At 43.2% G+C, this 15,043-nt stretch overlaps 2 protein-coding genes across 9 annotated transcripts in view; one reads left to right on the top strand and one right to left on the bottom strand.

Annotated features, from left to right (window-relative positions):
- The window catches only part of CUL1 (cullin 1), a 47,378-nt gene extending 43,378 nt beyond the window's left edge, over positions 1–4,000 (top strand). For all 3 annotated transcript variants that reach the window (XM_082192800.1, XM_082192802.1, XM_082192801.1), the window contains exons 21-22: positions 1,558–1,671; positions 3,482–4,000. In XM_082192800.1, the coding sequence (XP_082048926.1) occupies positions 1,558–1,671; positions 3,482–3,562 (195 nt within the window). In that variant the 3' untranslated portion in view covers positions 3,563–4,000. The remainder of the gene's footprint in view (positions 1–1,557; positions 1,672–3,481) is intronic.
- A 2,566-nt stretch (positions 4,001–6,566) lies between these two features.
- EZH2 (enhancer of zeste 2 polycomb repressive complex 2 subunit) overlaps positions 6,567–15,043 on the bottom strand; it is a 64,208-nt gene continuing 55,731 nt past the window's right edge. For 5 of the 6 annotated variants that reach the window (XM_082192804.1, XM_082192807.1, XM_082192805.1 and 2 more), the window contains 6 exons: positions 14,847–15,025; positions 9,542–9,637; positions 8,324–8,405; positions 7,500–7,580; positions 7,291–7,375; positions 6,567–6,890 (listed from right to left, as the gene is read on the bottom strand). In XM_082192804.1, coding sequence (XP_082048930.1) covers positions 6,830–6,890; positions 7,291–7,375; positions 7,500–7,580; positions 8,324–8,405; positions 9,542–9,637; positions 14,847–15,025 — 584 coding nt within the window. In that variant the 3' untranslated portion in view covers positions 6,567–6,829. The remainder of the gene's footprint in view (positions 6,891–7,290; positions 7,376–7,499; positions 7,581–8,323; positions 8,406–9,541; positions 9,638–14,846; positions 15,026–15,043) is intronic. The other variant, XM_082192808.1, reaches the window with a different exon arrangement.

Genomic DNA, 15,043 nt, shown 5'->3' with positions numbered 1-15,043 from the left:
GAAGTTCTGAATATTGCTGATCTTTATTTAGTGGGATTCTCTTTGTTCTTATGGCTGGCAGAATTATGAAATAATTTTGCTTTTAAGAGAACTTACCTCTGCAGTGGTTAATATTGGTGATTAGCAAAGTGAAATTACAGAAGACTCTTTTTGGAGAAGCCCCACAAGAGCTAAAGGGGCTTGATTCCCAGGATTGTAACATATTGGGCAGAGGTTTGTGTCAGAAGTGTACAGATTCATGGCTATAAGCAGAAAGGAAAATGCCAGAGTTGGACCCATTGCTCCATCTCGCCCTGGTCTGTTCAGAGAGGCTCTTGAAAACCTCCAGTCTTTCCCAGGGCAGCTGCCTGAGGCCCCGGATTGAGCAGGGAGGGCCCTTTTGCACGCAGAACATGCCTGCTGCTGTTCAGGTGTCCATGGGACAGAATGCAGTCCTGCAGGATTTAAATACCTTTTATAAAATGGTATACAATGCTCGTTAAAATGGCAATGAAAACATTTTAGAAACAGTAGACATAATAAAATGAATACCAACAGTTTTTAAAGCAAATGTACATATAAAAGTACATGTCTGCTTCAGCTTATCTAAACAAACAAACAAAAAGGTTTCTTGAGGCAGTAGCATGGCGTCACTTGCCCCCAGGTATTTTAGTGACTCCCACATTAACTCCCAGCTCTCCGTCCCAAAGGGCCGGTTCCTCCATGCAACAGCCAGGGGGGAGCTCTCCAGTCTCTTGAGTAGATTGAGGGAATTGCTCATTGATCTTGTGGGATATCTAAGGCGGAGCTGGCTTTTAAATTTACCATATATACGCAAGTATAAGTCGACTTTTTCAGCACATTTTTTATGCTGAAACAGCCCCCCTTGGCTTACATTCGAGTGAGGCGGCTGGTGGCGGCGGAGGGACGAGTGGCCTGAAAGGAGCCCTTTCTCACCGCTGGACCCGTCGCCCGCCTCTTGCAAGGGCAGGCACAGGAGCCACGATTGGGAGAGGCACTACGCTGCACTGCGCCTCTCCCAACCGCGGCTCCTATGCCTGCTCTTGCGAGCGGCAGAGGGACGAGTGGCCTGAAAGGAGCCTTTTCGGGCTGTTCCTTCCTCCTCCTCTGCCTTTGTCACCACCACCAGGTTTGTGGTGTGGTGAACAGGCTTATACTTGAGTCAATAAGTTTTCCCAGTTTTTTGTGCTAAAATTAGGTGCCTCGGCTTATATTCGGGTTGGCTTATACTCGAGTATATATGGTACTTAATTCAGGTGATATTATAAAGGAAATATTCTGCCATCTAGGAATTTAAAATTGTGTGTTCCAAACACATAAGTGAGCAACATTTAAACTGCAGTATATAAATTTTATGAAATAAAGTAAGAAGGGGGGAAATCTGTAAAATTGGCTATTTATGCTGAAATGTTCCTACGGCCAAATTGATTTGTTTTTCTATAAAACACGGTCTCCATAATAACCATTGTGATTGGTCAGAAGTCTTTGGTAACCCGTGGCTGATCTTGGATGACTAAAACGATTCTCTCTCTCTCCCCCCCCCCCCTTGCATGCTAGGCTGCCATTGTAAGGATTATGAAGATGAGAAAAGTCCTGAAGCACCAGCAGTTGCTGGGAGAAGTTCTCACACAACTGTCATCAAGGTTCAAGCCACGAGTTCCAGTAATAAAGGTTTGTCTAAAAAGCCATCTTGTAGTTGGAAAAACAAATCTTTCTCCTGAAGTATGCATCTGCAGCCCTTTCCACATACAGAAAAATAGGGATTAGCATAAAATATACCAAGCTTCAAGTAGAATTATGACACTGTCTGATCCTGTTTCATTATATTTCAATGTAAAACTTTCAGCAACACTTTAAAGGGTGCATCCACACAACAGGTTTCCATAGTGTCTAATCTCACATCACCTCCATCCAAATCACGGCTCATACTATGCCATTTAAATATGGATTTTCTGTAGCAAATCCAAGAAATAAAATCAGCATCTGTAGTCTGTGCTTGTCTAGAAGCTGGTTAGTGCATTTTTGGTGGGTTGGTCACGTGTGGCTACAAGTTCTGGGTGACCTCTCTCTCTCTCCACACTACCAGTTTGCTCCTTCTCTGGACACAAGCTGCCCAGTCAGTGTAGACAATACGGAGGTAGATCCACGATTGCTAGAAGGCAGCTTCGTCTTGCATTTCAGTGCTCGGGGTCGTGGGGCAGTGGCAAGGAAAAACTGCAATTTTGGCAAACTGACCTAGGCTCAGGTGACTCCTGGACATGCACCCCAGGCTCTTGTGCAAGAGCACCACGTAGAGATCCCTCTACCGTTCCTTACCTCCCAATGTATTGTCTTTGACTATTTTTTGTTACAACAGCACCAGCTGTTCCTTTGCTCTTGCAAAAGTTGCCTGCCTTTTGCATTGAAAAAGGACTTCACTCTTTTCACTGTTCACATTCTGATGCCTTGCAGGGAATCAAGTTGGAAAGGTTTCCTGCCCTAAAAAAAATCTCGCTCTCACTTCCCCCTGTTTGTGTGTGTGTGCACAATCATTATATAATTACATAGCTACTATAATTACATAGATTGTTCTTGTAGAAAGCCATGGTTGTTGTGTGTGGTTTTTTGAAAGTTGCTCTGTGCACTCTTACAAACACTTTTTATCAGCTGTAACGACGATTACTGTTATCAAATGCAGATGACTGCTAGTATTGGGGAAATAAATCATGACACAGTGTAATATGCCATGTGTTGTTCATCTCAGGTTGTATTTACCTAAATTTAAGACCTGCTAAGGAGCAGATGGTTGTTATTATACCCTCACATGTAAAACCACAGAATTCAAGGGTGTGCTTTCTTTTTCCCGTGACTGAAAAATTCTTTTTTGGATATAGTAAGCCCTCAACTTACACAGGGGATCACGCCTAAAGCCAGAATTGCGTATAGTCAAAATACATTGGTAGCGATGGCAGGTGGGATTGCCCAAAGTCTTTTTCCCCAGATGCCCACCCTCTTTTTATTTATTACTATTTTGCCAAGCATGTGAAAATGATTGTGCACAAGCTAAATGTGTCTAAGTTGTGGGCTGACTGTACTCCTGTGCTGCTCAGATGAGACCCAGCAGAACCTCTGGCTCCATGCAGTGCCTGCTGCGCTTATGTCGTCTCTGAGGACATTTAACTTGGTTCAGACTTGGGATGCCGGTGCTACTGCCTCTAGCCTGTTCCCCCTCTATTGCTACCTAAGTCCCATTAAAAAAATACTACAATACTGAAGTTGTACTACAGCATAGTGCTGTAGTTTACATACTGTATATTTCTGTATATAAGACTAGGCTTTCCCCCTAAAAAATAATGTCCAAAATTTGGGGGCTTCTTATACACGGATAGATCTCGCCCCATTTTCTTAAATTGGACTCCCCAAAAATAGGGACAGAAAAGTACGGTACTTTTTTCTTTTTCCTAAAATGGCTATGACCAATGTCACATATTTCTGTTTTCAGAAGTGCATTGACATTCTAATAGAGAAGGAATACTTGGAGCGAGTGGATGGCGAGAAGGACACCTACAGTTACTTGGCTTAACGGTTCTCAGCAGCTGTCTGGGTAGCAAGTAGTTAAGTGATTGAAGAAATGAGAACAGAACTTGTTGGCCTGCTGCCGTCTGGACCTCCATTTTTATAACCAAGACTAGGAGTTCCATCTGCCAGTCTTGGAATTACATCAGACCTGCTCAGGATTGATACATTTCAAGTATGTAAATATGGACACCAATGCCATTTAACCTAATTTAAGAACAGAAAGGAATCTGAAACCTCCCTTGGAGGTTGCATGCTACTTGCATTTAAATCAATACATTGGCTATACAGCAACAGTTGTTGCCAGGCAGCATTTATACATACATGTTGGCAGCAGTTTGAGAGAGTCTGATTTGGCCCATGTGTAATCTGCTATAAAATCATTTGTATAGTGTGTTTCATTTTTTAATGTGTGATAAATAAAAACTTAAAACTTTCTGTACAAGTTGCATTTGGTTTTATTGTTAAGTTCCATGAGTTCTTTCTTAAATGTAAATAAAAGGTATAATTATGAAAGCCAGATAAACTAGTCCTGTTTTGCTTTTCGTATTGCTTCTAGTGATATCAAAGTCTGGTTGCAGGTACTGGAAAAGTGAAGTTTGCCCAAAACTTTTATTGCAATGTGAAAAGTGAGAGGGAGTTTAAAGGAATATTTCCTTGGCCAGAAAATCCATCTGCCATCTGAAATTAATATTGGTGTTACAAATCCACCTTTTCCCAATAATCATGCCCTTTCATAGAATCACCAGTTATACCCAGGTGGATGAATGCATCATCATAATCATCAGGTATGGGGGCATGTGATATTTGGGGCACACAAGCAGCTGCCTGGCCATATTACACACACTGACTTTAAAGCCCCAGGATGGTTCTGTATATGGAAACTCGCCATGATTATTTACAGATACAGGGACATGTGACATGGCATTGCAGATGATTCAAACTTCAAGCATAGTGACTCATGACAAGATGCTATGAACACAGTTTATGGTCATTAAAATACAGAGACAGCTTTGAGCAATTCTAATTTTTAGAAATTTTAAAGTTTGTCAGTTGCATATAAACACTGCAGAGAAATCAGGTAGAAATTTGGACCTAAGTTAAAATGATTTCAGTTTTTAATAATAAATCTATGCCAATTAAGATTGTTCAGGTTATTGAGCCTAATGGTTGGAGCATTCTTAGTGGATGATGGTCCATCAAAGGGGCTATTGTGGCTACCTAGCGTACAAGGCAGGAAATGCACACAAATTCAAGGAAGTAGGGCCACTGAAGTAGGTCCATTTCCTGCTTTTTATACGGGCAGCTGATTTTTTTAAGCCTCTGCTTTTTACTTCAGTCCTTATGACTAATACTGTGTGTTTCATGAGTCTCAAGTATGTGTGCTGACTTGGCAGCAGCCACACTTGTTTTTAACAGCTTAATGGCAGCTGCCTCATTCTCTAGAACAACCCTGGTCATCTGTGAGGCCTGCTATGGTGGCTGTCTCAAACACGGTTGCTGTGATACACCCAATCTCATTGCTTGGAATAAGGCTTGCTGCCACCAAAGTAAAGAACCCCTGACCATTAGGTCCAGTCATGGCCGACTCTGGGGTTGCGGCGCTCATCTCGCTTTATTGGCTGAGGGAGCCGGCATACAGCTTCCAGGTCATGTGGCCAGCATGACTAAGCTGCTTCTGGCGAACCAGCGCAGCGCACGGAAACACCGTTTACCTTCCCGCCGGAGCGGTACCTATTTATCTACTTGCACTTTGACGTGCTTTCAAACTGCTAGGTTGGCAGGAGCTGGGACCGAGCAAAGGGAGCTCACCCCGTCATGGGCATTTGAACCGCCAACCTTCTGATCAGCAAGTCCTAGGCTCTGTGGTTTAACCCACAGCACCACCCGTGTCCCTGCTGCCACCAAAACACACTGCAAATTTGCCTTTTCTAAAGCAGCAGCTGCTTCAGCACTTCATTGAACCTTCCAGTAACAACAGGGAGCTTGTCATGAACCTGATGCCTCCCTTCCTCCTGTTTTGTTTACTACTGCAGAAGTACTACAAAGGTGGAGGCATTTCTTGGGGCAAGCTCAGCCAAATTGTGCGGGTCTACCCAGATTCTGCAGCTATCCCTTCTTCAAGCTCCTATTATGTATCCTGATGCCTGCTCAGTTCGCCCAAGTCTAACCAGCCTGCTCTTGAACGTCAACAGCCAGTGCCTTCCTTGGAGGTTTTTAAGGAGAGGTTGGATGATTCTGTGATAATACACAAATCTTTGGGTATTCTGGGAAGATTTAAAATTAGTTCTTATTTGTTGGGTGCTTTACAGAGATGACTTCACAAAGATGCATTTGATAGTTTAAGTTCAGTGGATAAATGTCAAATGTCACAAAATTATGAAAACATTTATTCTTACTTTAGATCCTCTACAATCAAGCAGATGTTTAGGGAGACAAAGTCACCTGTGTGATCAAGGACAGCTATACTTGAGGCCCTCACTGCTCATTGTGCTGTTGATTGAAGATGGGAAAAGGGATGAAAATTGCAAACCTGTAAGAGTGATGATAGAATCAAAGTTGGAAGTGACCCCGAGGGTCATCTAGTCCAACCCACTGCAATTCAGGAATCTTCAACTAAAGCATCCAGGACAGGTGGCCTTCCAACCTCTGCTTAAAAAAATCACGTGAAGGGTGGTTACTGGTGAAAGTTTCATGGGGGTTCATGGATTTGAACCTATGCCTCCAAGTTCTGCCAAGCATGCTGATTCTTGTTGTCATCTTAGGTTGAATCCACCCCGGCTGTAAGCTCAAGTATGTTTTTGATTCAACATTCTTCCTTTCTGGAGCCGGGACAGTTTGCTAGCAGTAGCTGCAAACGATAGTTACAGGCTTTACTACAGGAGAATCAATTACATTCAGTTTGATCTGTCATGGTGAGTACCTAACATGAGCTTTTTCTCACCCAAAAGCTCAAACACACTTTCATCCAGCCTTGGACCTGGATTAATGATGGAAGTAGACCACTTAAATTCAAAGTTCAAGTATCCTTTATTCAAGGTTTAAAAATGTACCATACTGCATTATTGCAAAAGTTCAATGGTACAAAACAGGGTTGCAGCTGGTGAGAAGGCAATAAAAAGTTGATTTAAAATTTGTCACTATAAATTACAGGTACAGTACTTTGCAAATTCTGCATTTGAAATTGCATCAATTCAATCTTCAAAAAAAATTGCCCACAGTACTAGAAACTCCTGAAGATAAGGCAGCTGTTTTACAGAAGAGGTAGTTGGTATCAAGGGATCTCCATTTCTCTTTCAATGCCTACATACTTGAGGGCATCAGCCTGGCTGTATCTGAAACAAAGTACAAAATGATTTGTTAGATTTAGGAGTTTCTAAAGTGTCAAAATAAAAGGAAAAATAAAGATGAAAAGCAATTTGTCTGCAAATTGAGTTTACCACTCAAAACCTCTACATGAGTCAAGTCAGATTAGCAGGGCAGTTGTGGAAGATCCCAGACTGGAGCAAGTGCTGTTGGGTGTCAGGGCAGAAACATTTTCTGGGTGGCACAGAAATGACTCCTGTAGTCAATCATTTCTGTCATCTGCTAGTTCTTTGGCTACCACACTTTCAGCATTTCCTTCTTGGTAAAATGATCAGCAGGTTGCATTCCCAAGACCTAAACACTGAAACACTTGATAAAGTTGGGCTGTTGAATGAGAAATGTGGTTGGTATTGAACACGCTATACATACCTATAATCAAAAAACAGTTCTTCACCAGTCTGAATGGCTCGCTTAGCAAATATGCCTATTCTGTGATCTCCATTAACCATCATAACTGTAAAACAAAAAGTGAAGTTGGTGCAAGGCTTTATAAACCTCTCTCCTTTTTAAATATCTTGAGTGCTAATCGGATTCCTTGCTCATTTAGCTATACTCCCATAAAATGTATAAACACTCACCTTTTGCATAGCAGTTGGGATTGACTGAATGGTTTGCAAATCTTATTTTGTTACCCTTCCTTGTTGCATCAACCACAAAATCTAAATAGAAAGACTGTTGTTAAAATGTCTGCAACAGACTGAAAAAAGGATACTATGGCAATATTCACTGAAATTGCTATCTGGAAGACTGTCACCCAGGAGATTGCAGCCACAGAGGTAAGAAGAAGAAGAAGAAGAGTTTGGATTTGATATCCCGCCTTTCACTCCCCTTCAGGAGTCTCAAAGCGGCTCACATTCTCCTTTCCCTTCCTCCCCCACAACAAACACTCTGTGAGGTGAGTGGGGCTGAGAGACTTCAGAGAAGTGTGACTGGCCCAAGGTCACCCAGCAGCTGCAGGTGGAGGAGCGGAGACGCGAACCCGGTTCCCCAGATTACGTGACTACTGCTCTTAACCACTACACCACACTGGCTCTCAGAAAAGATGTTCCATTGTCTGGAGAGGTCACTTCCTGGTTCACATGGAGAAGCTGTTTTCAGCAGCAACCACTCCTCCGCCCCCTCCCCCACAGGCTACGTCACGGCTCTGCTTTCCTTATATACCAGCCTTGTTTATCACACCACCTAAAAAGGTTTGCTGTAACGATCTATGCAAGTCTGGACTACATGTTGACACCCCCAACAAGGTAACTAATTTAAATATAAATGCTGTTCTGATCCCATGCCCCTCCTACTGTCTGAAACCTGAGGATGCACTTGGCTGGAAACAGTCACATGAAAGCAAGCAATTTTTCATATCCCAAGAGAGGCTAAATAGTGGAGGGATTAAGAGTAGCACACATACCATTATTCAGATTGAAGAGAAAACTGCACATATATTTGTCATATACTTTGCCTCGTCTGTCTGCTTCATCCTGAGAAATTATCTGAAAGGAAAATTTATTTGACATTGTTTTGGTAACATGCACAAACAGAACTGTCTCTCATCCCCCAAATTACCAGCTATCTTTACACGATTGCTGATTTAGCAGTTGAGTAGAGAAACTGCCTTTTGGCAACTTTTGCAGAAAGTCTCACAGGACTCAAAGCTGGATCAAACCTGTGTGCCTTCTAGGCAGGTGCATTCAGATACAGTGGTACCTTGGTTCCTAAACGGCTTGGCTCCCAAACAAATCGGCTCCCGAATGGCGCAAACCCGGAAGTAAGTTTGCGAACGTTTTTTGGAACCCAAATGTCAATTTCGGCTGTCAGCATTATTTCCAGGGCTAATCAACCAATTGGAAGCTGCGCCTTGGTTTATGAACGTTTTACAAGTTGAATGGACTTCCAGAATGGATTGAGTTCGGGAAACAAGGTAACACTATATTTAGATATTTCCAGCAGTTGCATGCCAAAACTGACTTTTAATAAGATTATAGAGAAAGAGTATCCTAATACTCAGTTTAAACCTTGGGCATGCAGTACTTCATGCTGATATGTTAAAACAATAAAGTTGATACATTTTTATTGAAGATTTGTATTGCTTATTGGTACACCCTGAAAGGCATCTTATCATGTAAATAGGAAGGTGGGTTTTTAAAAAAAATAGTAATTTATCATCCTCCACCACCACATTCCGTCAGCATTTGCAAGTCTGCTACTGCTTTAGGCTATCTGCACCAACAGCATAAAAATCAAGTTACTCTCTTTTTCACATCTGTCCCTGCCGTCTCTCAAAGTCATGATTTATTTGAAGAAGGGCTGAGGAACTGCAGCTTGACACACAGCAGAATTACAGGGGCACCCTGGGTTATGTTACCTTCTGGTAACATAGTTTTGAGTTACGAATGCAGCAAACCCAGAAAATGTATACTTCTGGGTTTTGCTGTGCACACATGTGCAGAAGTGGTGCCTCCTGATAAGGATTTTTGGGGGTAAGTACGGACCCCCGCGACAAATTAAGTTCGTATCCGGAAGGTCCACTGTATTAACTAAGAGGCATGCAATACAGAGGACTTTCCTGAAGATTGGATTATAAAGTAGTAGATGAAAAGGCTAACTTTATTCAAATTTTGTTTCTTACCTCACCACAATATTCAGAGATGAATTCGTTTTTCTGCACTGGATCCTTAATGAAAATGCCCCAGCCTGCCACATCAGAAGGTGCTAGCAGCAAATGCTAGCAGAATGAAAAAGGAAGCCCCTTAAACATGCAGAAAAGATGTAACTCTATCCAAATACATATGCAGCTGTGACAGAAAAGGAAACCAGCTGGAGTAAAGTAACACTTGCTTTGCTGACGACAAATGTTCCTGTCAGCAGTCTACTTGGGTGAATAGTGTCACACTCTGGCTGAGACTCACAGAAGGGCTGGCATGTTCCATCTCCTCCCCAAAGCTTCCTTGCTAGAAGGAGTCCTGTTCTGCAAGCCACGCCGCCAGGAATGGAACCTGGGTGTCTCAATGTGTCACAATGACTGTCTCAGGTGGTACAGAAGGATCCCAAGAGCTAATCCCTGCAGAGCATGCTCCCATGTAAGACAGGCCGTAGACCATTCTTCTAGCAGTGTATAGCATTTATTTTATAAAACTAGTTCACCTCTGCTGCTGTGTGTGCTCACAGCTCTACTGTCATGTAGTTTATTTTCCCACCAAAATCAGTACCTGGAGATTAATAATATGTGAATTATATTGCCATAACCTCTAATCCTGGTTTTATTTAAATACATAAAATTATTATTTAAAAAGCATGTGGCCACTTTTCAGACATTAAATAATGAACAGAACTTAGAAGTTTTTTGAGCTGTGCATCTCTGCTGTAGAGATCTCTCTAGCACTGCCACAAGTGGGAAAGCAAGCAAGAGGGAAGTTCAGTATTGGGATATAGGAAGGGCTTTGCAAGTGACAAATGAAAGATTAGGTAGCAGTCTTCTTGGTAGTTATGTTACTTTAGAACTACCTGTTCACAAGAATTCTGAATCTGCTAATTTCTGTTGAAATTAATGTAGCAATCCCTAGAGCAGGGAATCTGTGACTCTCCTGACGTGGGACTGCAGCTCCCACCAGTCCTGACCCCTGACCCCCCCCCCCAGTGGCTGGGGCTGATGGGAGCAGGAATTCAACAGCAAGTACAAAGCCAGTTCTTGAATGCTCCCCTCCCCCCAGTTTCCTGCCTGCTACAAGAATGGCCCAGTTCACACATAACAATAAGACAAACCACAGCTTAGTGTGAACAAACACATTTGTGGGTTCCTGGAGCAAGGATTGCAGCAGCAGCAGCAGCAGCAGCCCACTCCCAGGCCATTCTACCTGGGGCTAAACTATGGCTTGTCTTAGCATTACACCTGAACCCAAGCTTGCGATTTGTCTTCCCCAGAAACCTCAAGTTGTAAGAACAAACCTTGCTGGCTTCTCATGGTATGTCTAGAGCAAGACAAACCATGAGCCCAAGTTCAAACAACACTAAGCCATAGCTTAGCCCCAAGAAGCCAGGGAGCAGCAGGTCTGGGAGAGGAGTGCTGCTACGTGATCGCTGGATAAGGAACCTGCATCCTTGCCTCTGTGTGCAACATCATGGTTTGGGGCTTAGCATTACATGCAAACTAAGCTACTTAAGCTACAGTGGTGCCCCGCAAGACGAATGCCTCGCAAGACGGAAAACTCGCTAGACGAAAGAGTCTTCCGTTTTGGAGGTGCTTCGCAAAACAAATTTCCTATGGGCTTGCTTCGCAAGACGACAATGTCTTGCGAGTTCCTGCTGGTTTTTTTTCCTCCCCCCCTTTTTCTAAGCCGCTTATCAGCTGATCCGATCAGCAGATAAGCCGCTAAAAGCCACTAATAGCGCTAATCCGCTAATCCTTCAATGGGCTTGCTTCGCAAGACGAAAAAACCGCTAGATGAAGAGAATCACAGAACGGATTCTTTTCGTCTTGCGAGACACCACTGTATCATGAACAAATTCTTCAAAGGTGGCCTAGGATTGGGGGGGGGGTAGTTAACCCATATTTGGCAGTATTATGGAGCAATCCTTATTAGAGTGCAGGTGGTTTTTGCACGGAAGCAGTTCACACAGGCATGAACCTACAATCACAAGTCGTGGTGTCTGTACAAATCCCCACTTGCTGTTGTCATCATTAAGCAGTTAAAAGGAAAGACTGGTTTACCTGAAGTGTAGATTTGTGAAATGGGGACACTGAGGAGAGTGGATTGGGTATTTCCTCTCACATGACCTCAGGCAGGAGCAAAGACTTGTGGGAGGCAGGCACTTCCTCAGTTTTTTGGATTTGCCAAGCAGCAATGTTCACCGAAGCACCTGAAAGAATAGCAGCCTGCCTCCCTTCCCGGCTCATACATCAATAAATAGAGCAGCAACTGAGTGCCCCTCTTATAGGGAAAAAACCAGTGTGACTGCAGACCATCACAGGGATGGTTCCACTGTCCCCAGCGTCCTGATTTCACAAATCTACACTTCAGGTAAGCAAATTGTTCTATTTATTTCATGGGACGCTGGGAACAGTGGATTGGGACATACCATACCACAGCACTTCCCAATAACTGGGTGGGTCCACACGGCTGACACACTGATTACCAAACTTGGTATAAACGGCCAAAAGCTGCCTGAGCTGAAGACATTTAGTTTAACTCACAATGCCTAGTGAAAGTGGAAGGGGGAGACCAAGTGGCTGCCCTACAACTCTCTATTAAAGTGGCATCAGCCATAAAGGCAGCAGAAGTCAAGGCTGACCCAGAGGACTGAGCAAAATATGAGATGGGGGGGGGGGGCAATTTCATAGTATCATAAGCTAAGGAAATGCACGCCCTAATCCCTCTAGCTAAGGAAACTGAAGTGAACTTTGCTCCTAAGCAAAGGACACAGTAGAGAGCTTTACTTTGGACGCGGAATCAGCATGCCTGTTCTTAAGCCAAAGCACGCAGTGTGCCACTATTTGAGAGGCCATCGCTCTAGTTGCAGATTGTGTGTCCATAGTTGCGTCTGCCATAAGGCTTGTGCTTGTAGAGGTTTAGAAATGGCTTGGCGCTGATGAATGGCACCTGGGGGAAGGGAGTGCAAAAGGTCCGTGAGCCACACAATGCCAGCATGTGCAGAGGAAGATGCCGCGCAAGATGCCCTTATAGACAGGGCAGCTGCAGCATGGATTTTTCGAAGTGCAAACTCCAACTTCCTATCAGTTACATCCTTCAATTGGGCGTCTCTTTCTTTAGGAACAAGATTCCAAGAAGACAAAAGTAAAACAGGACTATCTACTGTAGGTTTCTTAATATATGATATGAAGTCAGGATCCAGATCATATAGTTTACAGGCTAGAGATAAATTCTTTTTGGACTGCATAGGGGAATCCAACTCTGATTTGACTACTGTTTTTAGCACTGAAGGAACTAGCATATAGTTAGATTTTGTATGGTTATCAATGAGCAAAGTAACTGGACTTTCAGAGGCAGGATCGGGAATTGTGGTAGGCTTGGGGGCCATTTCCAGTGCATGCATTATTTTGCGTTTTAAAATGGGAGCATTAAGCTTCCTGGAACAATCTAGTGGAAAGACAGAACTATCAATCCACTCCGCCTCAATTTCTGACTCTAGAAAAGATATTTGGGAAGAAAGTGCTACATCCTCAGCATCCCCCATAGAAGTAAATGGATTGGGCACAGAGGCCCGTCCCCCCTTGATTTAACCACACGTTGAGAGGAGGTCACCTTTTTAACCACAGAGGTAGATTTTTTAGGTTGTATGTTAAACTGTAAATCCTCTGATAATGAAGCAATCGGTGCCTGTTTCAACTGTTCAATTAGAGTGAATGGAAAGATGGGAGCTGAGGAAGCGTGGCCTGGTCTGAGAGTGATGTTAAAGACCCTTTTGCACCCTGGTCATCCGTGAATCCTAACATTTCTGGTTCAGAATCAGATATATCTTCCATAACGTCCCTTCCAGTAACAGAGGGTGGAAGAGCAGAATCAACAGCAACACACACAGACTGATTCCTATGAACTGGAGTCTGTGGAGGGCCAGGCTCATTAGCTTGCAATAAAACTGCAGTCGAAATATTTTTTCTTGGGGCAACAGAAGTAGTAGAAGCTTCATTGCGCCCATTTCCCTTAGAGGGTAGGACGTGTTTAAGCTTTTGTTTAGCCTTTCTGGGAAGAGGTTCAGGGGCTCCTTGCAGAGGCTCCATAATAAATCAATAAATGGAAACCAATGAAGTTGTTCTGCACGCAGCCACACAGGGCAGACTGAGCAGCGTTCACTTCCAATGCCACAAAAGTGGACTATGGGAAAAGGAAAAATATACGTCTCTCCAATGCTGTCACAAGTGGACTAGGAGGAAATAGACTGCAAGTCACAGAATAATAAGCGTAAAGAATAATAATGAATGAATGAATGAATGAATCACTCCTTAACTAGGAGGTTCAGAAGCAATCTATCAGTGCCTGCTCACTCCGTCACCACAACTGCGAACCGGCAGGAAAATATACTGCTGAGGAACAATAACCCCTTCTCCTTCTGCTGTACCACTGACTAGGAGAGCAGTCAATATGAAGCCTTAAATGATACAGAAAATAATGGCTAAAGGCTGTAGAAATCACCAAAGAAATGAGGTGGTGATATGGAGCCAGCGGCCACTGAAAGTGAGATGCAATTGCAAAAAACTTCAGGTAGGATTCCGCCCCCCCCAAACTTATCTTTAAATCTGATCTGTAAAATGGCACATGGCAAAACGGAGCCACAGTGTGCAAAAAACAAGCACATTCAGTGACCCTGTAGGAGAGCAGTATACAAGGATGCTCTGCAAGAAAGTAAACTAAATAAACTAAAAACGACAAGAACTAAGGTTGCTAAAGGGAAAAAATGGTGGCAGGGAGGGACAAAATATTTTTTGGAAGATATATATTCTAAAAAATATTTTGTGCGTGCGTGTGTATGCGTGCAAGACTCAAAGACAGGTGTTAAGTTGCTAAAACTAAGGAAGATTAGATAAAATAAAGCAACAATAAAATGAGATCCAAATTGAAAAACTTATCTGAAGAGGCAGGAGAGCCAGGCGAAACATACTACTGAGTCAGGCAGGAGAAAAAACTGAGGAGGAAATGCCTGCCTCCCACAAGTCTCTGCTCCTGCCGGAGGTCATGTGAGAGGAAATACCCAACCCACCATTTCCAGCATCCCATGAAACGAATTACAAGCGTTAATCACCCTTGGGGTCAAAAATTAGAAACAGCCAATGTGAAAGTTCTAAAGGAATCTACGTGGTGCTATACAATTTGGTTTAAGTAGAAACCATATTCCAAACTGTTGGCCAAGAAAGAACTTGCTTTTATACGTGGGAGGCATTTTCCTGAGCTGTTGGGGATTAGAATAAAAAGTGGAAGCACCTTTTTGGATCCTCGCTGAATGCTGCAGTTCTTGCAAGACACATTTTTGCTGTCCCAGTGATCTGCTGCTCCGCATGTCAAGCAAAGGTCTGGATCACACTCACGCACAGCCAAGTAGCAAGGACACTGCTTCGTGTTGCACTGAGCTTTGCAGCGGCATCCGGGAAACCTGTTTTGGCCTTTAAGAAGAACAAAGC

The sequence above is a fragment of the Podarcis vaucheri genome (genome assembly GCF_965113315.1).
Source record: "Podarcis vaucheri genome assembly, chromosome: 12".
Taxonomy (NCBI): Eukaryota; Metazoa; Chordata; class Lepidosauria; order Squamata; family Lacertidae; genus Podarcis; species Podarcis vaucheri.
The sequence above is the reverse complement of the archived record's forward strand: the minus strand, read 5'-3'. Positions and strand labels throughout refer to the sequence as shown.